Source organism: Microtus oregoni, unplaced genomic scaffold (genome assembly GCF_018167655.1).
Source record: "Microtus oregoni isolate MIOR12 unplaced genomic scaffold, Mior012 000060F_ref0000265, whole genome shotgun sequence".
Lineage (NCBI taxonomy): Eukaryota > Metazoa > Chordata > Mammalia > Rodentia > Cricetidae > Microtus > Microtus oregoni.
This window is the reverse complement of record NW_024543870.1, coordinates 10,981,190-11,007,071: the sequence shown is the minus strand read 5'-3', so window position 1 is coordinate 11,007,071 and position 25,882 is coordinate 10,981,190. Positions and strand designations below refer to the sequence as shown.

The following is a 25,882-nucleotide window of genomic DNA, read 5'->3' as shown; positions in this document are numbered from 1 at the left end:
CCAGCTACAGCTGTGCTAATATGGCTCACCTGTGTGGAAGACAGGTGGTCAGCAGGCGTTAGAGGCTCTGCCAGTCTGTGCCTGACTGCTAAGGCTTTCTGTCCCAGGGCACAGTCTAGTGAAGGGCTGAGACAAACAAGGTCACACCTTTCTCAAATGCCTCTCCTCATTAAAGACGGTGTTTTCTTTATAGCTTATTTATTTTACCACATGTGCCTTGGTGTTTTGCCCGCATGTATGTATGTCTGGGTGAGGGTGTCAGATGTCGGAATTACGGACAGTTGTGAGCTGCCACGTGGGTGCCAGGAATTGACCCCGAGTCCTCCGGAAGAGCGGTTGGTGCTCTTAACTTCTGAGCCATCTCTCCAGGCCCAGTGTTTTCTTTAAATGTGAATTATTTTAGAGCCTCGCTTTAATGTTTAAAATAAATGTAAATACAGTGTAACATCAGAATTTGCCTGGTGTTTTAGGATGAAATAGGAAGCAACCAATAGGTGTTGCCTTCAGCAGGTCCCAGACATGGTAGGAAAGTTTGAGTCATTCTTTAATGTGTGTGTGTGTGTGTGTGTGTGTGTGTGTGTATGGGGGGGGGAAGGGAGAGAGAGAGAGAGACTGACTCTGTGACTCTGAAGCTCAGGCTGGCCTGGTATTTGCTATGTAGTCCAGACTAGGTTCAAACTCATGGCAATCCTGCCCCAGTCTTCAAAGTGCCGGGGTTACAGGTGGATCCACCATGTCTGGCTTACTATGTCTTCATTTTTTTAAAAAAATTATGTAATGTATATAAGTGACCCATCTTCAAGCACACCAGGAAAGGGAATCAGATCCCATTATAGACGGCTGTGAGCCACCATATGGTGGCTGGGAACTGAACTCAGGTCCTCTGGAAGAGCAGCCAGTGTTCTTAACTGCTGAGCCACCTCTCCAGCTCCCCAATCATCCTTCTTAAAGTCCCAGCCACGTGTGGTGAGACAGGAGTGGAGATGTGGAAGGACAATAAACCCCTCCCTCCAGCCGCAGACACACACTGCCAGTCTTTGATTCCCCTTTTTATTTCCTCTAAGACCTGTAAGAAACAGCGCCAGGGAGGGACCCGCCCTCCAGCCCTCACACCCGAGGGGGACACAGCGAGCACGTCAGTCTCTCCTGCAGGAGAGGTTGCCTGTGTGTGTGCATAGGGGGATGTGTGCACACTTGGCAGCTGGAATTTTAGGATAGACTGTTCACCGATCCCATGAGTCTTCAGAAGGCAGTACCCACAGAGGCTCCTGGGACAAATGTGGAGAAAGGGCAGCCCCCCCCCCCACCTCTGGTTTCCTTCAGTCCAAGAAGATGGCCCAATAACACTGGAATAGACACTGCCTTCCGTTCATAGACAGCTTGCTTTGGAGAATATTTTTAAGAGCTGTTTTTTTTGTTGTTGTTTTGTTTTGTTTCCCTTTTTGCAAAGCCCTACAAAAATAGAACTCTCTTAGTATTTATAAATCCTCAGCCCCTTGGCTCCACTCACATGATGTGGGCAGAAAGCCACTGGGGCATTCCCTTTGCTTTATCACGCCTTGGTTGCCGGTCCTCTGAGTTCCTCAGCCTTGGGAGTCTATGTAGCCACCTTGGAATCATTGAGCACCTTCTGTGGATCTGGCAAACTGGCGGCATACTGTCTCTGGAGACGGGACCGGTAGTAGAAGAGGTAGGAGGGCAGAAGGAATCCCAGGAACGAGAGAATCAGGAGGCCCAGATTCACCTTCGGAGCATGGAAAGAAGAACAAAGCCAAATTAGGACTAGCAGGGTGCATCCTCTTCAGGGACCTGCCTGAGACACCCAACATGGAGGACAGGGTAGCCATCTATACTCCAGGTCCAGGACCAAAAGAAATGTGGTCAGACCCAGCAGGTAGGTGTGGTGACTCCTTCACCAGCATCTCAGATGGTCGGCAAAGGGGCTGAGGCGAGAACACCGATGTCTAGGGAGTGACAGTCATGCCCCACCATGCCACGCTCTCTGGAGTGGAGGAATCTATGCACCAGAAGCCTGGCTCATGCCCGCTAGTAGGATCCCACTAGAGTGTCTTTGGCATGATCAAAGGAACAAGGGTGGATATCTAGCCAGCCTGGAGCACAGATGATTTGCCACACCCAGGACTGTGACCTTCATGAGCTCCCATGAATCACACGCTACTCCCTGACTCATGTGTGACTTTGGGCGAAGACTCTCATCTCAGCTGAGTACCCCCTTCACGGGTCTACTGTGGCAAAGACTAAGTGAGAAGAAAAAGAAAAGGCCACCATGCTTGGCACAGCAACTCCTCAGCAAGTCGGGGGGAGGGTAACTTGTCACAGTTCTCTCAGAAGAGGGGCCCGTGGTTGGGTGCCCCACAAGCAGAAGTCAGGGTCAGGTGGGTGAGAGTTCTGCAAGGAAGGGCCTTGACAATCACAGTGGTGCCTCGGGGCCTCATACAGGAGCAGGCACCTGCTGCTGAGCCTCCCGAGCCTGTTCCCAGAGTACTGAGAGAGAAGGACAGCATCGAGTCTACATGAATGGGCAGAGAGGTACCGGAGTGCAGTCCTCGGGGCTTAACTGGGCACACAACTTAACTGGGACCTAATAAAAACAAATCCTGGGGCTGGGGAAATAGGGCGGTGGAAAAAGCACTTTCAGCACATAAACGAGGATCAGAGTTCGGATCCCCTGAATGCATATACATGCTGAGTGGGACGGTGGTCCACCTCTATTCTAGTTCTCTGGAGAAAACTAGGTAACTGGATACCCACATTGCTAAGCTCTGAGTTCAACTGAGAGACCCTGCCTCAATGAATATAAGGGGCAGCGCAGTCAAGGAGTGCTCCCAGCGTCCATCTGGGGCTTCCACACACGTGTGCACACATACACTCAAGCATGAGTATGCTCATGCATGCTTACCACACACATGACAAAGCTTTTTGAAAAACGAAATAGAACAAAACCGGACTCTGGGCACCAGATCAAGAGAGAGGCTGACCAGAGGCTGGGAGGATTCTGATGAACAGGCATCCTGACAAGCCCACATTAGGGATCTCCAAGGCACCTGCTGGCCGAGATGCCAGGAGGGGTTCTAGCACATTCCAGCCCCGCCCCTTCCCCAGTACTAGGAAGGGTCCCTTGAGCTCTCACCCAGAAGGGGTCTCCATGCAGAGGTCCCACCATGGCCATGAAGAGCAGCTGCTGCAGCAGAGCGAACACGGCACTGATGAGGGACTGAAGGCCTGTCAGTGTCCCGAAGTGATTGGACGGGAACCTGAAAGGGCCAGCCAAGAGTCAGAGGCAGGACCCCCTCTCAGCCCCGCACCCACCCTGCTCCCTCCCCAGACATCACTCCGTGTTGGCCAGGAAGAATGTTGCTTGAAGAATTCAAGTCTGCGTGTACCCTTGGGTCCCTACCCTCCGGGGTCTGTGTCACTTCAGAACCAGCAGGCTGAGTTCAATTACCTACTGTCTGTGTGGTCAACCTCTCTGTGCCCCACTTCCTTCACCAAGAGCAGGGAGAGGACAAGCCTCACCTGGTTTTTTATGTTATTCTTTTCATAAGTGTTTACTGAGCTTCTCCTACGTGAGACACTGTTCTAAGCGCTGGAGAAAAGCATGAACCAGACAGATATCTTGTAGCCGTAGCGGTGGTATAAGCAAGACAAATGCATAGCGTTTTAATCCTAAGAGCTAAGCAGGAAAGCTGAATGGAGAAGTGGAGAACTGTGGGGGTCCAGGGGCTTGCAATGTAGATGAGGCGGCCAGAGACAGTCACACCAAGGACTAATAGATGTGCCCCCGGAGAAGCTGAGGAGGGAAAACTGTAAACCTTGCAGGTAGCTGGAGGAAGAGACAGACAGGAACATACTTAGGGTTTGTTTACAAGTTGGCTCTTGAAGCTGAAGCAAAGAGACAGGGAGACAGGGAAAGGAAAGGGGCAACGAGACCCTGGGCCCAAATCTTTGGGAACTTTGGCCCAACTCTGGAGCAAGAGGAGACGGGAAACCATAAGTCATGTCAAGAGTGGTGGTCCTACCTAGTGAGCCAGTTTGTGTTAAAAGGGGAGTGAGGAGGTGGGCGGTGGTGGCACATGGCTTTAATCCCAGCACTTGGGAGGGAAAGGCAGGAGCATCTCTGAGTTCGAGGCCAGCCTGGTATACAGAGCGAGATTCATGATGACCAGGGTTACACAGGGAAACCCAGTCTCAAAAACACAAAAACAAACAAAAGACAAAGCGGGGAAGGCAGCAGCTAGAGGTGATGCAGCCTTGCAATGATCCGTGCTTGAGATGAGAGTGGACTGGGGTATCACGGAGGCAGTCAGGTTCAGGAAAGCAGAGGCAGGATCTGTGAAGGACGGAGCCCAAGGGACGGCAAATAGCCTGCAGTTGAGTGTCCAGAGAGAAGACCTCAAAGGCAACTGAGAGGCACTGGCTGGGACAATGAAGGAGAGGGGCTGCCCTCTGCTGAGACGGCTACAAGGAAGTGTAGCCAAGCACCCACCCAGAACCTTCCAGGGAAAGGACACCGTGTGACATGATCCGTGCAGAGAACTCTTTCAACAGCACCTTGCAGTTGGCGTGAAGAGAGAAGGAAACCAGCATTGTTCATTGGGACGCTATAAGAAATCTCTACAAGACAGGCCCGGGGAAGGAGGCCTCAACCCAGGCTCAGGGCCAAAAAGTTCATTAGACCAGACTTTCCCCTTTTCTTTGAGAAAGACATCATAATTTTGGTGTCTCTGTGAATAGATGGTGGGCTCTCTGTGTTCACTGAGCTCCCACCATGAGATACAAAGAGCTCCCATGATCACTTTCCCTCTCACAGTCGAAGAAAGGCCAGGAGAAAGACTGCTTTGGAGGAAGTTGTGGCCCTTTCGGCTCTGGCTAAGAATCCCTAACTGTTCAGGCAAAGCTCCAGAAGGCAACATGGTCCAAGTGACTCACACGGCAGCATAGAGACCTCCGCAGGCCGAGTGGAAGAAACCACGAACTACGGTGTGTAGGACAAAGGCCACCAACTGAAACCCAAGAGAGAGAGAGAGAAGACGGTCAGAAAGATCAGAGAAGAGAGGAGAGGGACACGGGCTTTGCTGGTCCACTTACACAGTTCTACCCTGACCCAACCCCCACCAACACAATCTTAACCCAACACCCACCAACATAATCTTGATCCAACCCCTACCAACATAACATTGACCCAACCCTCACCAACATAATCTTGGCCCAACGTCCACCAACATAATCTTGACCCAACCCCCACCAACATAATCTTGACCCAACCTCCACCAACATAATCTTGACACAACCCCCACCAACATAATCTTGGCCTAACCTCCACCAACATAATATTGACCCAACCTCCACCAATATAATCTACAAGACAGGCTTCCTGGAAAACCCAGGAAGCAGACCTGGAAAGGGGATGCTTCTGGAGTATTCAGGCCCTGGTAGAGCATCCCCACGGGGGAAGCTCTAGAAACTGAGGAGTGGAGGAAAGCAGGTACCTGCAGGTGTAGGTTGCTGATGAGGCAGATGATGCCAAAGCCCACAAGCAGAATGTTGGTCAGGGTGAAGGCGTTGATGGCATTGGTGAGCTTTTGGATCTTTCGGTAGCGTGGTCTGGTGAACTTGGTGGTAGTCCCGTCCCTGAAAAGAGCAGGCAAGTCACTGGTTGCTGCCTGGAACTCCTGGAAGCTCCTTGGTACCAGCCTGGCGCCAAGCCCTGCTGGTGTGCCTGCAGAGTTCGGAAAGCAACCACAGCAGAAAACCGTTTCTCTGTCTAGAGAGATGGCTTGGTCAGTGAAGTGCTTGCCTTGCAAACATAAGAATCTGAGTTCTTATGTTTAAATCCCATTAAAAAATGGTATAGCATACACTTCAATCCTGGCACTCAGGAGGCAGAGGTAGGTGGAGCGCTGTGAATTCAAGGCCAGCCAGGTCTACATGAGTGCTAGCCTGTGTCTAAAAATAAATCTGGGTTAAGTGGTAGCACCTGAAAACTCACTGTTGGGGAGGTGGAGTAGGTGGGACCCTGGACCTCACTTGCCAGCCAGTCTAGCCTACGGGACAACCTCCAGGGAGAACCTATACCAAAAACAAAGCCAGCATGGGCAGCACCTGAGGACCAACAGCCAAGGTTGTCCTCTGGCCTCCACGTGCAAGTGCACACTCATGCCTGCACACGCACACTTGGAAAAAAGAAAGCTATTTCTTCATAAGTGTGGTTTCCTCCCTGACTAGACAAGCAACAAATGGAGGGGGTGTAAATCTACAGGCCCACCCCCAGAATGCAGGATGTCTAGAAAGAAACCCAGGAATTGGCAGGAAGGTGGAGAAGGGATTCCCCATACCATCTTCCCCATCGGCCTGAACTGAAGCAGGTGCCACTCTGGGCACAGCTTGGCATGACTCCCCAGAAATTTTTCAAATCTTTTTGGCATGACCAAGAGCTCTGGGCTGGCTCAGGAAAGAAGGGCAGCAGGCAGGCTGGGATGAACACAGGCTGCCCGTCTGTCTAGGGTGGCCTCTGCAAATGAGCCTTGGCAAAAGAGCAGAAGGTAAAGAGAGAAGGCTGGAGCCTAGGAAACAAAGGGAAGCCACTGGGTCCATCCTTGGGTGCTTTTCTCCTAATCCCCCCTCCCACATTCTCAGGGAAAAAAAAGTCAGGAGTTCTGAGTTCAAGACCCAATTTCAGGCTTTAGCCAGCAAGATGCCCATGGTAACCCCGGGCCTTCCTCTACAACACCAGACTCACTCTGTAACCACAGACAATGACAGAAATTATGGCAGTTACCACTCAGACTGTATCAGAAGACACAACAGCTCTCCCCTGTCTCAGAACTCTGTCAGGAAGCCACCTTCCATACCAAAAGTGTCCCTAATTTAAGCCACATTGGAAGGCCCTGAACTTCTTGCCCAGTTATACAAGCAAACCCAGAAGCAGTTCTCCAACCCAGACACAGAAGGGTTCGGATGGCACAGCTCTGGCAGGAAGACAGAACACAACCTCATGAGAAAGCCCAGGTCAGGTCCATCACGCTAGGGCATGCCCAGACTCCATCCCCTCAGCGGCTGTAGGGAAGAGTCAACATTTGTTGTTTGGAGACAGGGCTGTGCATTCCACAGCCATGGACAGCTGACAGGCCAATCCTTCCTTTTCCTAGCCTTTGTTTTCAAACAGGGCCTCGCTCTATAGCCAAAGTAGGCAAAAGATGATGATGTAGGATGGCCTCAAATCATAGCAACCTCCTGTCTCAGCCTCCTGCTTGGATGACAGGCATAAGTCACCATGATCAGACAAGCTTAGGAATGTGAGCTTTAGGACACCGGTTCAGAAGCCTGCTGTGTGGTCTCGGGCTGGTTACTTAGTGGTACTACCCAGGTCTCAGCATCTTCATCTGCCCATGAGGGTCCATGAGGAACTCACCTGCTAGAGACTGAAATGATGCAAAGTGCCTAGCATCTTCCCAGCCCACACCTAGAGACATCCTTATGCCAAACAGGCCAAGCCTCCTCCAGCCTGCTTCCCTATCTGCAAGATAGGGAAGTGCTGTCTCGGACCTCCTAGGAAAATGACGTGGGATGCTATATGCCCAAGCCTGGAGGAAAGGCAAGAGGCTGCCTGGGCTCCTGTGGGTCACCTGGGATCTCCGGAGGAAGCACCCTCACGCAGGGCGCCCTCGGTCGGATCATCCACACAGTCCTTGATGCGCCAATCCATGATGTAGCCAATGAGGGGGCAGGTGAGAAGACACAGGAGCTGCATGACTCCGAAGATGGAGGAGTAGAACTCAACTGGGCAAGAACAGAAGCGGGGTCAGGACGCCAGCAGCTCAACCCCCGACCCCCAGCGGAGGGGGACGAGGCTTAAACAGCCTCCCTCTGACCCCCAAGGAATGGGACATGGGACATCTCCTTACCTGTCTCTTCCACCTTTTGTCTTTGCTCATTCTGCTCTGTGGGGAGAGGAAAGACACGGTGAGTGGTGAAGGAAAGTTGAGCCTACCGGCCCTCCAGTCCCGCCCTCCGCCCCTCCCACCGGCCCCGCCCACGCAGGCTTTCCGAAGAGCCTCACCATGCTCCCGGCCACCAGTCACAAGGAACTCCAGTATCTTGTTCATGGCAGCCATGTAGAATATGACGCGCAGCTGGGTCATACACATGGTGACGAGGCTCCACAGAAAAATGGGGGAGCAGAGGCTCTTGCGAAAGGGAACAGACTCTGAGGAGACAGTGGGCTAGCAGTCAAGCCCCCGGACTTTCTGTTTCCCAGCTTACATGGGTCTAGCGGTGCTAAGACGGTGGCTGTGGGACTCTAGAGAGGAACAAACTTCTTGAGGGACAAAAGGTTCAGGCGCATTATCCTGCTAAGCTCTGTCACAGCCTCTGTAGAACACGGTTAGGTGACCTAAAGGCTTCCAACATCTATGAAGCAGCTGCTCTGAGCCACGTATATGACAAGCTTTATTTTACCAAATCAAAAATTTCCCCTTTTTGAGACAGGCTTTCCCACATGTTGCAGGCGAGGAAACTGCTGCCCAGGCAGATAAATGGTTGGCCTGAGCTCACAGGACTGAAATAGCAGGGCAACCTGGCTTCTCTCTATCTGTCTGTCTGTCTGTTTTTTGAAACAGGGTTTCTCTGTGTAACAGTCCCGATTGCCTGGAACTCGCTTTGTAGACCAGGCTGGCCTTGAACTCACGGAGTTCCACCTGCCTCTGCCTCCCAAGTGCTGAGATTATAGGCGTGCGCCACCACCGCCTGGTTCAGTCTCCTACTCTTAATCATCCTCCTGTAAGATTGAGCAATGGGGATGATAAATCTTATGACTGGACCCATCCTGCACTATATATATGAATAGCTTGTATTGCCCATTGAGTCTTCCGGTCCTCATAACTAACCTCCCTGTTGGGTGATGGTTTCAGAGATGAAGACGGAGAGGGTGAGGACCAATGTTGACGTCATACAGGGAAAGCAAGACTCAAGCTTGCACTCCAAGGTGCATGCTCCACCCCCAGTCAAGTCACTGAGCCCCAGAGGGAGCTAAAGTACATTTGGAAGTGAACTTCAGGTTGGTGCAGCTCTTCCTATGGCCAGCAGGGGGTGTAGGCATGCCAGACGTGGAAGGCACTGTCTCAGAGCTGGGACTTGGCCAGGAGATTGATTAAGCTCAGTAGTGAGCAGAGACTCAGCTGCCTCAACAGGTCCTGTCCTCATCCAGAGGATCCAGCAGGGTACCCCGAATCTGAATTTCCCTGGTCTCATTGAGCTTTGGCTCCCATATCTACATCCACAGAGGGTGTTGTGAAGACCAAGGAGGGATGAGGATGCACCCTACCTGCCCCCCTAGGCTGGAAACCTGACCAGACACTCACTCTCATGATGTTTTTCTGAAGTTCCAGAGATATCCTGGGATGAAATAAAGGCATCAGCCCCTTCCTCCAGGCTGGGGGCCTTCTGGCTCAGCCGCTGGCCCACAATGGTTACATGGGTGTAGAAGCGGTCACCTGTGACCTTATGGTCCAAGGCTAGCCCAATGAGTTTGATCTTCTTCCTGCCAACAGTCAGACCAGAGCATATGAGAGCTAGTCATGCAAAGCCAAACTTCAACCGTCCCAGCCTGTCCAAGATAAACACCTCTTTATCTAGCACTGACATTCCTAGAAATAAGCTCCGAATGCTGCCCCCATCTCTTTGCTCAGAGCCTGGCTTGGGCACCTGCTTATACAGATATCCAGAAACCGAAGGGCAGATGAGTGTTTTCCTCTTGGTCTATTTCTATGGAGGAGGTGGCATAGCAGCTTCAGACACTGGCTCAGCCAGGTCCCATCCAAACTTCACCTAGCCTCTTTTCAAGGCTAGAACCTTTAGCGAGTCAGTTTGTCATTAATGGCGTTAATAACAGCATTTCCAACCCACAGCCAGGACAGCGTATGACAGATAGCAGGTCTCAGTAATATCAGCTATGTGACTACTACCTTCTGAGCTAGGTTTCTGCAGCACCTCCTCCTGCTGTCTGTTAACTGAAAGGGGACTGGAAGAGGCTGGCATGCAGGCTGCCCCCACAAAAGCAGTATGCTAAATTGGCAGCATGGCAGCATCTTGTTTGGGTCCATGGGACACTTAACGCTAATTCAGGAGTGGGAGTGGGGCCTCCCACTCTGACCTTCTCCTCCATAGTCAGAGAAGATTACCCTTAATAACAAAGCACTTGTTGACTACCTACTATGGGCCAGCTCTACTATAAAAAAAAAAAAAAAAAAAAAAAAAAAAAAAAAACCACCCGCCAGCCCGTGGATCAGATGCAGAAGCAGAGCTGGGAAGTCTGAGGCCATTTGCAAAACCAAATTCGAAGTCCAAGTGTAAGGGCAAAGCTGGTTCTATCGATAACATCCTCACTGCCCTGGCCTCAACCCTCTACTGCAGGGGGCAGGGAACAGGAATCCAAGTCGCACTCCAACCTCCTCTCCCAGCCTCTCACGTGTAATCAACTTCCTCGGGGGCAGGAAAGGCTTCTGCGGGCCAGTTGAGAGCACAGTTCAGAAAGATAAGACAGGCCAGGCCAGACCAAGTGAACATGATGACCATGAAGGACACGCCAGCATCGTAGATCAGCTGTTGGGGAAGGACAGGCCATGGAGGGAGCCAGCTTGCTTGGGCCCCACAGAGGCAGAACCCTTGGAGGACTGGGGCCTCCAAGGTCCCTTCCATCCCATTCCTTATACCCAATGTGCAGGCGGAGAAACCAAAGCAAGAAATTGAAAGTCAGACCCAGAAAGTCCTCTGTCCCATCCCTTCCTTTACCTGAGCTCCACTAAGGGGGCGTGGAATTATCCTTACAAAGCACTGAAGGTGTCCACCACTCCCTCAACATGCCTGGGAAATCCCAATGTTTGCCCATGACTCCTTAGAAATGCTCACTTTTTGCACAAAAATAATGTTTCCTATCATATGCACAGGGAAATTAATGTTCTGGGTTTAGCTAGCACATTTCCTCACGGAGAGGCAAATCAAACCTGAGAAGCCTTATCTCACGGCTCCCAAGTGCACACAGGTGCATGGGCAGTAGAGAGGTGGGGTGATCCAGCAAGTTTCTACCCCAGAACAAACAGGTTCTGCATGGGCTGGGATCTAGTTCAGATGGGACAGCCCCTCTGATAAGAGAATTGTTTCCCATTGTCTTCCCTGACAGCCCCCTACTGAGAGCTCAGGTCACTGTGTGGGAGAAACCTCCACTCTTCCTGGAATTTGGGCCTTGTGTCCTTCTAGGGGCAAGACAAAGCTTCAATAAACAGCACCCCTTAAGCACGTCGGGATAACATAGGACTCCTACGCCCATAAAACTAACAAAATAACTCAAGATCAGCTCTGATCCGGTGGAAAGGCTGCTTGGACAAACTTGACCGAGGAGCCCCTCCCCCCCAGCTTAAAGCTCAGACCTCCAGCTCCCAGGCCCATCAGGCTGGCCTGACCAGAATCTACTCTGGCAGACTTGCCTTGTGACCTCAGACCAAGTTACTCGGCCTCTCCAGCAGGGAGATACAGCCTAAATATCTGGCCTCCTCCATGTAAAAGCACCACTCACCCAGCCTCGTCCAATTCGGTGTCGAGGCAAACAGACAGCTCAGGGGATGAAGGAAATGGTTCAGCGGGTAAAGTCTGGGGCTCCATCATACATGTAAAGGCAGAGTGTAGTTGCACACACCTGCAACCCAGTGTGGGCTGCGGCTGTGGTGTGGGAACACACAGACCCCAGAGGGCTTCCTGGCCTGCTAGTCTAGCTGAAACCATAAGTTTTGTTCAGTGAGAAACTCTGTCTTAGAAAACAAGACAGAGGGGGCTGGAGAGATGGCTCAGAGGTTAAGAGCATTGCCTGCTCTTCCAAACGTCCTGAGTTCAATTCCCAGCAACCATATGGTGGCTCACAACCATCTGTAATGGGGTCTGGTGCCCTCTTCTGGCCTGCACGCATACATGGAAGGAATGCTGTATACATAATAAATAAATAAATATTTTTTTAAAAAAAGAAAACAAGACAGAATGCGCAAGCATGAGTTAGTTCAACTGTAACACACACACGTGCACACACGCACAGACACGCACTCACACACACACAGACGCGTGCACACATGCACAGGCGTGCACACGCGCGCGCACACACAAGCACACACGTACAGACATGCATAAGTGCACACACACACAAACGCACACACACACGCGTGTGCACACATGCACAGACATGCGCTCACACACACAGACACGCACACACACATGTACAGGTGTATGCGCGCGCACACACAAACAGACGTGCACACACTCAAACACACACACACACAAACACACATGCACGTACGCACAGTGAAAGAAGGAAAATGACAGCCCAGCCCTACCAAAGGTTCCATACCTTGATTCCAGGGAACGTGATGGCTGAAGACGCATAGGAACCAATCATGAGGGCCATGAATGTGGATCGCAAGTTCCCGAACATGTTGGGCAGCTGAGGGAGAGGAGCAACTCTGTGAGCTGGTGATACGCTAATATCATGCCAGGCTCCCCTGTGTTAGCGTCTTAGCACTCCACAGAAAAGCTCGGGGCTCCAGTCTGGCATTTCTCAAAGAGAGCTCCAGGAAGGGCAGCCCCAGAAGACCTACAGAAAAGTCCTTGGGCACCTAAAAGCGTTCCAGAAATATCCCTAGAGAGAAGCTTTAACTTTGTCTCTTCCTAGAATTACCCAGGGTTTTTATTCAGGGGACCCCTTTATTCAGTGACCCCTGGATAACCCCCAAGAGCAGGTAAGAAGAAACCCTGATCTAGGGCAGGAGAGCTCACTGAGCTCAACTCTCAACATGCACACAGTGGCTCACAACTGTCCATAATTCCGGTTCCAGAGATCTGATAGCCTCTTCTGGCCTCTGCAGGTCACTAGGTATGTATATTGCATGCACTGACATGCATGTAGACAAAACATATATGTGACATAAACAAATAAGTTTTTTAAAAAGAAACACTGATGTAAGCCGACTCGTTTCTAACACAAGAAAACTGAAGCTGTGAAAGGAAGAAGACTCAAGTTCAGCCTTAAAGACTTCCTCCCTGTCCTGGCCCCATGGAGGCTGTGTCTGTGGATGACCCTATCACACAAAGATGACCTATAATCCTCTCTTGGGTCTTGGGGCCCGAATACCACAGCCTGCAGGCTCTGCTTAGCCAGGATAAATCATGGAAAGACCAGGAACGCAAGGATGAATTGGTGGGAGCTCTGGTGTCCTAGAACACCCACTAGTAATGAATTAATTGATGGTGATATGTTCTGCTCACTAACAGTGTGCCAGGCCCTCCAAGAAAGGGAAGGCGAAGTCCTCAAGATCATCTGCATCCTCCTCTCTTAATCCCACTGACTTCCAGGGTTAGGAGACAACATAGGGGGATGGGACCTTAGATGTCATACAGAGGTCACAAGAACAACGTCTCAGTCAAGGAAACTCAAACAGCGATGGGAAGTAAAATATTTAAACAGAGAAAGGAGTTATCCTCAATCCCAAGAGAATAAAGTAAGGGGAGGCCAAGCAACTCCCACTAGAGCAGAGGTTTCGCTAGCGCCCTCTCTCTGCCATGCTCCCTGCCAATGACGCAAGGGAAAGATGCTAGGACTTAGATCCCTGTCCCTCGAAGAGGTTCAGCCTCAGTCCAGCTAACCAAAGGCTCACCCAGGAGGTAGCTGATTAGCCAATTTGCCTTAGTTAGCGCCTACTGCTGGTCTGAAACAGCAACAGGTCAGGGTCAGGGCAACAAGCGGAGGGGCGGGGTGTGGCAGGCGCCAGGCCATACCATTGGCTGGAGATGAGGGGATGACCGGAAGAGGAGCGCAGACTGGCTGGCCCTCCAATCCCCTCCACAACCCAGGGCAGGGTCCAGGTCAAACCTCCGGCTCCAGCCCCAGAAGAGACTTAGAGACCGGAGTCAATTTGCACAGCGGGAAGGGGTTGCTGCACAGAGGATGGATCGGAAGGGATCAGCTTCCTTGAAAGTTGTGAAATGTGTCCCCAGCTGCAGTTAAAAGCAGCTGCTGGGATGAGAAATTGGGCCAAAACATCCAGTTTGGCCGCATCAGAGATAAACAACCAGAAACGGCCCAACGGGACCTCTCCTTTTTCACCGCCACCCTGCTAAACTTTTAACCCGTATATCCACAGACATCCACAAATAAATACGGTAAAACAAACTCACACAGATACGTGACAGGCGGGGTCACACGAAAGCGGGTCAAAACTAGTTAACTATTTGTAAATTCATACGAGTACAACCTCGCACATGCCTGTTTCCTCTCAAGCTCTTTCACACATTCCCCAGAATGTGGCAAAAGGTCCACGTGGCTAAGTTGCTCCTTCAACCTCGCGACCACTTGACCCAGCTGAGTTTTCTTCCTAGTAGTTATGACTGTTGACATGATTTATTAGTGTGCTTGCTTATTCTGTTCCACCCCTCCCTAAGCCCCATATGGAAGCTTCTGGGAGATGAGGACATAGTCCTGTTTGTACTGTAGACTCCGTGCAGGAACAGAGCTCGACCAACGCTCACGGGCTCAGTACACACACAGAGCCTCACCCACGCACAGCTCTGTGCCTCCCGTGAGCTCCCCACCTGCACGGTTTGACACGCAGGCACTTGATCTGGCTACTAGTCATCCTCTCGCTCGGCAGATTCTACAGTTATTTTTATTTACGCATATGCGTGTATCTGTGTGTGCGCCATGTGTGTGGTTCCCTTGGAGAAGAGGGTTGTCAGTTTCTCTGGTGCTCGACTTAAAGGCAGTTGGGAGCTGCTGCAGGACTTAGGGAGGGCTGGCAACCAAACTCTGGTCCTTTGCAAGAGCAGCAAATGGTCTTAACTGCCAATCAGCCTCTCCAGCCACCCTTCACTCACATCTAACCCCGCCCACTCTCAGGTGCCTGGATAGCTGCCCGGACGTGTCCGTCATACTCACAGTGAGTGAGGTAAACGTTAGGCAGATGCCAGCAAACCCATTCAGGGATAGTGCCAGGAATATCAACGGAGACAGGACTGGGAAGAGAGAGAGAGAGAGAGAGAGAAGGACGGATGAGGGCATTTGTGGAGCCATGGCGTCAAAGCCCACCTTGATCCCCACCCATTCTAGAGAGAACAGACGGCTCACCGTTAGTGTCCCGAGAGGCCAAGGCCATAAGGGTGCAGGATGCGGCAAAGCAGGCACTGCAAGAGCACAGAAAAGTGCGGTATAATTTATTAGCCTCCCATCCCCTGCATCATCTTTCTGGCCCGGCATCGCCCCACAATCCAGCCACCTCACCTGCCCACCAAGCGCAGGGGCCGGGGCCCAAAACGGTCCATGAGAATCCCCAGAGGCAGTGTGGTAGCGCTTAGCAGGAAGGAGCCAATGGTGAAACCCAGATTGAGCATCTTGTCCTGCTGGTCACAGCTCGGCCACTGGTGCGGTTCATCTTGGGTGGTGTTGGTCCTGTTCTCGGCTGGGGGGGTGAGGGATGGGAGGGCTCAGCTTGCTCAACAGAAACAGGAAAACAGCCTGGCCCAGGGGTCCTGCCTTCCGATTGAAGCCTCGGCCTGAACTAACCAGGGGTTCCTAGAGTTAATGCCAAGTCCCACATGCTCTGTCTGGGGTGGGAAAAGAGCCCAAGAGTGAGAGCAGTTTAGCATCTGGCCTAGAGAGAACCACACACATTCTCTTTTTTTTTTTTTGTTTTTGTTTTTGTTTTTCGAGACAGGGTTTCTTTGTGGCTTTGGAGCCTGTCCTGGAACTAGCTCTGTAGACCAGGCTGGTCTTGAACTCACAGAGATCCGCCTGCCTCTGCCTCCCGAGTGCTGGGATTAAAGGCGCGCGCCACCATCGCCCGGCCCCACACACATTCTCAATCCGAGGCTTCAACGAGCTCAGCTGAGAACGTGGACAGCAAAATGTGTACCAGGTTGTGATGTCGCTTGGGAGCACCAGTGGAGAACACCCCAAATGAGAAGGCAAAATCAGGGGCTCGTTCTCTAACGCACGTAACAGGAATGCACATAAAAAGTAGGGAAGCCTCAATAAGTGATATTGATAGCAACAGCTAGTCCTGTTTAGGATTCAGTATTCAGCATTTACTATCTAGCATTAAACTGTGTTCCAGGCACTGCTCTGCGCAGATCCTGTGAGTCACAACAACCTCCCAAGGGTCCATGAATAAAACATTCCATCCCCCACATGATGAGACCAAAGTGCGACATTTGGGGCCCTTCAGCTGTGAACTTGGGAACTGGGACAAGGTAAAGCAAAGAGCCAGGAAAGGGGACAGAGGGTGACTTGACTTAACTCTGTGCATTGAGCCATGAGGTGGCTGGCTACCTCCAAACTGTTTCTGGGTTGTGCTGCCAGGGGAAAACAGGGCATTACCTAGGAGACAGGCCAAACAGGATCTCCATTCCCACTGCCCACCTGACTCCCTCCGTGGGTGCCTCAGGCTCCTTGTCTATTAACAAGGGCAGAGAACAAGCAGCCTCAGCTGGAGACAAGGGAGAGAGTTTCTGCACAGTTCCTGGCCCAGGGGAAAGGACTGAGGCCCATTCCAGAGCTCCAGAAATAGCTGACAATAAGGTTGAACGCACACCCACCGGATCACACCCTAAGATTGGAAGTTCTGCAAAGGTTTGAGACAGGGAATGAATGGATGCTGTTTAGAGGGGAGGAGGGCTGTTTGTAGTGACCCATGAATGTAATCCCAGCCCTGAGGAGGGTGAAGCAGGAGGGTTGCCCTGCAGTCAGCCTGAGCTACATAGTGAGTTCCAGACCAGCCTAAGCTATGTGTGAGATTCTTCAGAGAGAGAGAGAGAGAGAGAGAGAGAGAGAGAGAGAGAGAATCATTAACTAAAAATACAAACGTGTGGTGAGTTCTGTGAAGGAACAGGGCTGTACCTGGGTGCTGGGAAAGAGGGTGGCCCTTGACTCTGACTTCAAGTAACCTCGAGCTGTCAAAGGACCTACAGGTAGCAGTAGGTAATGAGATCTGTGTGTTAGCATAGAAAGAACATAAAGATGGGTCAGATCTGAAGAGCAGGCTACCAGAAAAGGAACTGCCTTGGGCAGTACCAACTACCTTGGGAGGCTAGGGCCAGGGCTAGGACACCTGGAGAAAGGACTTAGGGGTTCAACCACTCAGCCTTTGAGGTTCACGCTAATCTCCTTCCTTCGCTATCTTTGTGAATGCCACCCACTTCTCCACCGGGTTTGTCCACATGGGTGTATTCTGATTACTCCACAGCACTGTGTTGGGGCAGAAGGAGAAGTCAGACCAAAGGCCACAAACGGGTGACCACCCCGATTCTCTCTACCCATGTTTTGGTAGACCACCAGTAACTTGGGTTGAGCATCATGTTAAAGAGAAATCCAGATTTCTAGTTCTTAGGAATTTGGGAACCTCAGCTGGACATGGTGGGATGCAACCACAGTCCTGGCTTCTTGGGAGGCTGAGGCAAGATGGCTGGAGCCCAGGAGTTCTGGGCCAATCTGAGCAATATAGTAAAAAGAGAGGAAGGGAGAGAAAGCCAGAAAGATCTAGCTGTTGCTGGCCTCCTCTTCCACCAGGACTGTTCTCTTTTGAACAGGTTATGTCTGTCTCACAGCTCCTGGATGCTAACTAGCTACCTCACACCTGCCCTGCTGGCCTCATTTATAACCATCCTCCTGCCCTTACACGGCAGCTGAATCTGTAGCCCCTGAGTTAGACAATTTCATCATCAAATAACAAGTCTCCTCTCAGGTAATTCCATGAGTTTGCATCCTCCCATGTAATCCCACGCGTTCGCAGAAAACACCTACTTTGTGCCAGGCCAAAACTCTATCTTTACCACAACCCTAAAAAGTTAATACAGAGGTCTGTATGCAGATGATGAGGCTCCCGGAAGCAAAAGTACTCAGCCACCCAGCGGCCTACAGTGACCCAGAGCCAGCAGCACAGATTTGTCACACCACCATGCCAGCTGTCCCAGAGGCCAGCTTGGAATCTTTCCCAAGTATTTTCTAATGCCAGTGAATACGTGTACCCCGCTCCAGGTACCCAGCCCAGCAGGCTGCTGACGGCCGCTCAAGGCCCGCTAAGATGTAATTTTTTTTCTGCTGTAATCAGCCAGCTTCTTGGGAGTTCAATATGAGCTGGCTCCTGAAGCCCGATCACTCTGAGTGACTGGTTAAAGAACTTGCGTCCAGGAGACGCAGAGCAGAATAAGTCCGGCATCCAGCTGCCCCATTTTCACAGACGGATAGCGCATGAGAGGAGGAAAGTGAAGGCACCCAGTGAGCAAGTGAGGCTGCTGGGTTGACAACCAAGGGAAAGGAGTCTCCACCTCTATGCTCCAGCTCTTGTTTGCTCCCTGTTAGCTGGGTGACCTACGCACAACACAGTTGGCCGTGCACGCGACAGGGCCTTTCAAATTGGGGTTAGGTAGTATGTGGGATGACTTCTGAGGGTCCAGTTATTCGTTACTTGTGCATTAGAAACATGCATGAATATATGTATTTCTCAGGACTATATATACATACGTGTGTGTATACAACATCAAACCAAAGGTTATATCACACTTTAAATAACAGTAACTAAGGCACACAGGAACTCCAAAGGGGGTTTGTAAATGAATGATCGTGTCTGAGAGACCCTGGGAAATAGGTCATGGGTCAGCATGCACCTCTAATTAAATTCTGGCCTCACTAGCTATGCTGTGGAAATCCTCTGAGCCCCGGTCCCACCTCTGAAATGGGGACAATGACCTGAGACCCCTGGATCTGAGGATGGGCTGAGGACCGTACATGCAGAGCAAACTGAAAATGATTTTCCTGTCTCCTAGTCCATGTTTGCCTCCTTATGTTATTTTCCTGCTGGTGTTGTAGTCACACCTCAGGACAAAGTTCTAGCTGGTTAAGTCTTGTCTATGGCACTGGGAACGAGATGTTGGAGTCTCAAGGACTGTGCTCCGTTAGAGATAAGAAGTTTAAAGACAGGCCTGACGCTAAGCGGAGTAAAAGGAGTGGTCCCCTCAGAGTGAGACCCCACCCAGCTAGTCCTGCAGCCTGTGAAAGGAAAAGACCTGAGGGGCCTGACGCCCAAAAAGCACCAAGGAGTCAAAGCCACCGAATGCGAATGTAATTTAAGGAGGGGGCCGGGTTCCAGCCCCAGCAGAGTTTGGCAGCCTCAAGTCCAGGGTTCAAGGATAGTGGTAAATACATCCCTGAATCGTTCTCTTTTGTTAAGGAAAGTCATTGAGCCCCAGCACGTGCTAGGAAGTCTCTACCTGGAGGCCCAGAGAGAGCATTTCATGAAAGCTATGAAAGGGAAGCCTGGCTGCACTGGAGACCCCAAGCTGTTGGAGATTCCCGAGCCATGGATGGGATGTCTGCCAAGGAAAGCTGCCAACAGGGAGTGGAACCAGCCCAAGACAGAGAAGAAGGATACAGTCAACAAAGAGGGAAGATGGCATGAGATCGGAAGAGCCCTGTGTAAGCGGCATGAGGTTATAGGATTTGGAGTTTGCCCTGCCGGGTTTCAGTCTCTCTCTGGTCCAGTATCTCCTCACCATGCCCCTTGCCTCCTTTTGGGAATGGCAATAAGTATTCTGTGCCATTGCGTGTGGAAGTATGTAATCTTCTTTTTGAATTTACAGGGGTTACAGGTAAGAGACTGCCTTGAATCTCAGAAGAGACTTTAAATGTCGAGACTGTTATAGGCGACAGGGACTTCTGGAGTTGGACTGGATGCATTTTGTATTACCATGTGGCCCTAAGTCAAAGGAGCAAGCAGCGGGATGTGCTGGTTTGAATGGGAATGGTATTTGGGTATTTGCTTCCCTGTAGGTAGATCAGTTTGGGAAGGGTTAGGAGGTGGGTAACTTGGGGTTTCAAAACCTCCAGCCAGACTTAGCCTGTCTCTCTCTGCCTCCTGCTTGTGGGTCAGATGTGAGCTCTCAGCTACTGCTCCAATGCCCTGCCTGCCTGCTGCCGGACTCCCCGCCATAATGGCCATGGATTCGCCCTCTTAAACTATAAGCAGGTCCCCAATTAAGGGCTTTCTTTTGTAAGTTACCTTGGTTACGGTGTCTCTTTATAACAATAGAACAGCAACTAAGCCAGCTGGACACGATCGTCAGCTATTGGTGGTTGGCACATACAAGCTATTTCATGAGGCTCTGTAATGAAGTTCTTTGTTCAGAACGGAAGTGAATCCTCACTCTGTGCCCTCCTCACACACCTAGAGGTATTGAGAGCGGAGCCCACAGCTGCGCACTTGCTAGGGCGCACCCCTTGTTCTCTTCCTTACCAGCTGGGTGACCTTAGGTGAATTGCTTAGCATCCCCCCAGGTGCAGGTTTCTCTCCCCAAAATGGGGTTTACAATGAGATCTGAAGACCTAACGGAGAGTAAATATTTAATGGCTGCAGCACTGTTTTGTTTTGTTATTAGTGTGTCATGAACTGAGATGGCCCTGACTAAATTTTAAGTAACTTTCCCCATTAGCTCCCACCCCAGAGATTGGGGGGAAGGTCCCCAAAACATACAGTGTGACCAAGAAACCCCAAAGCTTGTAATAATATCAACCTCAGTTATGAGCTTGGCATTTGCTGAGTTCTTCAACTGTTTGTTAAAGGGCACCTTTTGAGTCGCGTGTTATTCTGCGGCAAGAAAAACAGCAGTTGTGCAGGTGGAGGCCATTACAGAAAATCACGATCAATGAAAACGCAGAGAACAAGCAGCCATGTGCTGCCTCATTTACATCCACCTCACAACCCCTATGCCTAAGGCTCAAGGATCATATTGGAAGCGGGGACAGAGGATTGCAAAAGCCAGAAGAGGAGGAGGATTGCTGAGTATCTGCATCTCCTAGAGAGGTCAGTGAGGACTCACGATGGGTGAGGCACCAGGAAGCAGAAAGGGGTGCTTCTGATCAGACAGCATGAGCAAGACAGAACGGAGGTACGCGCCATCCCATCCACTAGCCTGCAGAGCCCCTGAAACGAGGAGCTGGGGAGAGGCGCTGTCTGCTGCTTTCTAAAAAGGAACAAACCCGCTCTGGAAGAAAATGACAAGCGTTCACTTAGTTTACCACAAACAACCAGCCTCAACCACACACCCGCCTTTGAGCAACTCAAAACATCATGTCGGTACCTCAGAAGATCAAGGATCTAAACGCAAGAGCCCAAACCACAAAACTAAGAAAACACAGGTGAAGATTTTTGTGACCTTAAATTGAGTCAACAGTTTCTTAAACAGGATGGAGTAGCAGAATAAAAAAATAGGCAAATAGGATTTTAACAACATTCGAAACAGATACACATATGCAAAAAGAAAAACACCAACGTTTAAAAAGAAGAAAGAAGTAAAGGAAACTACAAAAACGACAGAGATAGATAAAGAACTCGTACACTTCCAGAAGGGAAAGACAGGACGAGGAAGACAGCTCAATGCTTAGCACACGTAAGGCCCAGAGCCCAAGCTCTAGAAAATAAACAAGCAAATAACACTACTTAGAAACAACCACTATTGGGGATGTGAAGAGACTGGAACCCCTCATACACTGCTGGTGAGAATTTAAAACATGGGACTCATTTCGAAACACATTAAGGTCACCTTCATAACCCAGTGAGTCACTCCAAAATAAATACATAGGCACAGGAGTATTAGCCTTCACAACCCAAAAAGTGGAAATAGCCCAGGTGCTTATCAGCTAATAAAGAAAAGTCATCAGTACACATGATGGAGAGTTAGCTATAATTTTAAAAAAAAGAGCTTAGCTTGTATGTGGACAAAGGTGAACCAAGAAGACGTTAGGCAAAGTGAAAGAAACCAGCCACAAAGACAAGATTCCATTTATAGGAAATGTTCCGAATAGGTATAGCTGGTATTCATCACAGCCAACCTACAACAGAAAGCAGACAAGTGGTTGCCTGGAGAGAAAACAGGGGGGCTGGTGCTGCTAATGGGTAAAGGGTTGATAATGTAAATGCTCTAATTTATGGGGTGACTATGTGAGACCAAATACACTAGAACCTATTGTATTGTATGTTTTGGTTTGGTTTGGTTTTTAGAGACAGGGTTTCTCTGTGTAGCTTTGGTTGCCCTGGAACTCACTATGTAGACCAGGCTGGCCTCAGACTTACAGAGATCGGTCTGCCCCTGCCTCCCGAGTGCTGGGGTTAAAGGCAAGCACTACCACCATCTGGCTTATATTGTATGTCTTAAATGAGGGATTTAGATATAATTGTAGGCCCTTAAAAGTCTTGGGAGTGGTAGAAATGTAAATATTAGCTGTTGTAATGAATACTGGAATGTATCAATATGTCAAACATCACCAAAATGTACAAGGTAATTTTCAGTAGAGTTAACTTAGTGAAACCCTACTACCTCCAGGTGCAGAAGTCAGGAAGAAGCCACTGCATGGGTTATAGCAGACATCAAGGCCACCAGGCAATAAAAGAAAGGTTCTCTTTAGTCTCCAGGAAAAACTCAGAGGGATTTGAGCTTGTGAGGTGGTCCTCTATTTCTAAGGTTCCCTCTCACTGGGTCGTCTCAACCCTCCCAGAATGCCTATCATCCCACCTCAGTCTTCCTACATGAGTAGGATCTACCCTGAGTCAAGGGATCTACCCTGACTTCCTAGGCTGATGCTAACTCCCTCATCTCCAGTCCCAGCACTCGGTAACTGGGGCCAACCACAGGGGCAGGGTGCCATACTTGGGTGCAACCCATTGCTTCCTTAGAGATAACTTTGGCAGGGGTGGGGCAGCCTCCACGGTATAGCTGGTGCTGCAAATAAGAACAGATATCACGACCTTCCCATCTCCACCCTCGAGGAGATGGCTTTCAGACCTTCCCCACTCTCCGTATAAGCTATGCGGCATGGGTTGAGCTGAGGAACCAGGAGAAGCCAGAAGGACGTTTACAGTTGCCAAGTATTGTTGAGTCTCGCGGCCATCCAACGGGCAGATATTACTAATGTCCCTAGGTAATGGATGCTCAATTTGTAAGGGACTCACTGGTTAAATGAGGTGGAAGCTGGGATCCAAATCCCTTCCATACTTGCTCTACAACATGGCGGAGGCAGGAAAAGGGACAGAGGGAGACACATCAAACCGCACCCCCACACAGCTCCTTTGCTGAGCACAGCACTCTCCTATCCGGGAAAGAAAAATATCCACAAATATCCACCGAGTCCTAGCCACCAAGTGAGGAGCCCCGCCCTACCTTCCACCTCCCGGATGCTGGCAGGCAGGCTTTGGCTGCAGTTACTGTTCTCAAAGAGTTTAGGATTCCCACTCCACGAGACCAAGTTGATTGACTAGAAAACCAGAAATCCACCACCGATATCCCTTCTAGAGGAAACAGAGCTGTTAACTGTATGCAAATGAGTGATTTGTAAAACTCGGGACTCCAAGGTCCTGAAAAGGCCAAGAGTGCAGGCCCTTCATACTCCCGTTTGTGTGCCTCTGCTTGGTCTCATAAGAACTCTCTTATGTGTTGGTGATGTCGCTCAATGCTTGCTAGCATGCAAAAGACCTGGGTTTAACTCTTATCCACGTAGGTACAGCACTTCAAAGAATCTACATACTACTCTAGAGACTGGAGGTTGTCAAAGGCAGTCTCGGGACTTGGATGACCAGCAGGACACCGGCATTCAGGGACCACTGAATCAAAGAATCCTAACGGAGTGGGCACATGAAGTTGGAAGAAGTCAAGAAGTGAGGCTGTCCAATTCCTATTTGCCCAGTGTTCCAGTCTTGGGCAGCACTGCTTTGTCTACGCCTGACCACCTGTCCTTGTTTTCCAACTTCCTACCTCCTCCTTCTACCGTTCCTCGCGGTCCTCACCCCCAATCCCAAACCCTTCTCAGATATACCTGGGCACAGACTGGAATAGAAGCCTTCCTTCTTGAGCATGATCAGCAGGGAGGCCCAGCCCAGGAGCACCGCGGAGAAGAAGAGATTCTCCAGCACAGCGGTGCAAGCCATCCACCAGCGCCTGCCGTACGCCTGCTTCAGCGTGGGGGCCATGGTGGCCGAAACTCTGCAGAGAAACAGAGCGCTGAGAGAAGAAGGGCTTCCTAGCGGCCCTTGAGAAGGGTACTCCATCATGGTGGCTCCCGAGACCCCCGGAGCCAACCCGAGATGGAGCCCTCATGGGGGTCCCATAGAGCCCGGTGCTGCGGAGCTGGCTCCGCGCGCTCTGGCAGTGCCAGGGGTGAACGCGCCACTGGCCCGCAGGGCACTATCAGGAACTAGAAAGAGCGAAGCCACTTCCTGGCGCGCTGCCGGGCTCATCTACCCGGGCCAGAGCGCACAGAGCCCGCTCCTGGAGCCAAACCCCAAGTTCCCAAAGTCTCCCAAAGTCAGCAAGGGGCGGACCGTGCTCTGTAGCCACCGCTGACCCACGCCTAGCCAGCCTCTGGCGCCAGATCGGACTCTCAGAAGCGGGCAGGAGGCGGAAAGGGAAGTCTGGGGCTAGCCCGAGACCCTCTCTTCTTGTTACGCCTTTCATTCTACTCCTCCTCTCCAGGGCCCGGGTAGAAAAACTCCTCCCGCTCGCCACAGCCGGCGCTCGTGTCCCTCCGGTCTCCTGGGCCAACCCCAAAGCTGCCACGTGGAGGGAGACCCTGGGCGGGCCCCGTGGCGCCCCCGCGCGCCCCTCATTCCGCCGCGCGCCTGGGAACCCGCCAGCCCTTCGGTCCCGGGGAGAGGGCTGCGGCTCCGGCAGGAAATCCTGTGCCTGCAGACTTTATAAGGACAGTGGCGGAGGGTGGGATGGCTGGCGGGCGGGTGTGTTTACCAAAGGGAACGTAGAAATCGGAGTTCGCCCGGGCCGCGGTCGCCGCCGCCAACAAGGGAGGCGAGACCTAGGCACGCGGAGAGGGGACACACAGGGAACAGCAAGCTAGAAAGACGAAGGGGAAGGAGACGCTTCTCCAGAGGGTGGTCAAGCTTCTCATCTGTAAAATGGGGCTTTCGATTCAGTGATTCCCGGAGGTCCCTTCCCAAAGTGACAACTGTGGCTCTAAACAGAGTGGACTAGAAGAATGGAGGGATCGGAGAGAGGGGACAATATGCCCAGTGTCTCAGGTAACGGGCGCTTCGAGGGGACCTGCAAATGTGGCTGGGTAACTTTGAGCTGCACCAACTGCTCACCTGTCCCCGGCAAACTTGCCTTCCGCAGCCGCTGACACCCGGTGTAACGCAGAGCCTCCGCGGCGCTCCCACACTCCGGATCGCCGGAGACCCAGGATCCCAATGCCAAGTCGCATCCACGCGGGGGTCTTCCGGGCGTGCCAGACCCAGCGGGCCTCGGAGCCTGCGGATCTCTCCTCGTCTGCGCCCTCGAAAGAGGCGGTAGACCTGGGAACCGTCCGGGCGCCACAGAGCCGGGAAGCCGGGAAGCCGGGGCATGGACTACCGATCTGCCGAGTTGATTCTTGTATTTACAGCCGTCCAGAGCGGCGCCCCAAGGTGGGGGCGGGGGTTCCCTTCCCTTCCCCTCCCCTTAGGTCGAGTTTCACTCACACGTGACTCGCCTGTTGGTCCCCAGATACTCTTCTTACCCAATTAGACCGGGGCGCCTAAATTTCCACTCTCGACCCCCGCACCTTCTCTGTTGACCCCCTGAACTAACGTTTGACAGCATTCTCTGTATCTTTGTTCAAAACAACCCAAAATTTGACTGGAGTTAGTCTGGATGCTGGGAAAGGCTTGGATGGGGTTTTGAACTGTGAAATTAAGAGGAGTGTTTTCTTCTGAGAGTTTATATGCTTCAATTTCGAGTCTGCATTTTGAAAACTGACTAACTTGGGATACTCTGGGCCACTTAACCTCTCGGAGCTCAG

The 25,882-nt window shown here is 51.2% G+C and overlaps 1 protein-coding gene across 1 annotated transcript; it reads right to left on the bottom strand.

The window, feature by feature from the left end:
• Positions 1-1,049: 1,049 nt before the first annotated feature.
• Positions 1,050-25,340, bottom strand: Slc43a1 (solute carrier family 43 member 1). Its single transcript, XM_041639760.1, has 15 exons — positions 25,191-25,340; positions 23,909-24,075; positions 15,332-15,509; positions 15,179-15,234; positions 14,990-15,066; positions 12,410-12,502; positions 10,487-10,620; positions 9,381-9,559; positions 8,081-8,227; positions 7,926-7,961; positions 7,647-7,800; positions 5,511-5,652; positions 4,951-5,024; positions 3,152-3,275; positions 1,050-1,744 (listed from the first exon to the last, which is right to left on the bottom strand). The coding sequence occupies exons 1-15, from the start codon at positions 25,304-25,306 to the stop codon at positions 1,598-1,600; spliced, it is 1,824 nt and encodes a 607-aa protein (XP_041495694.1). The 5' UTR covers positions 25,307-25,340; the 3' UTR covers positions 1,050-1,597.
• Positions 25,341-25,882: the final 542 nt, after the last annotated feature.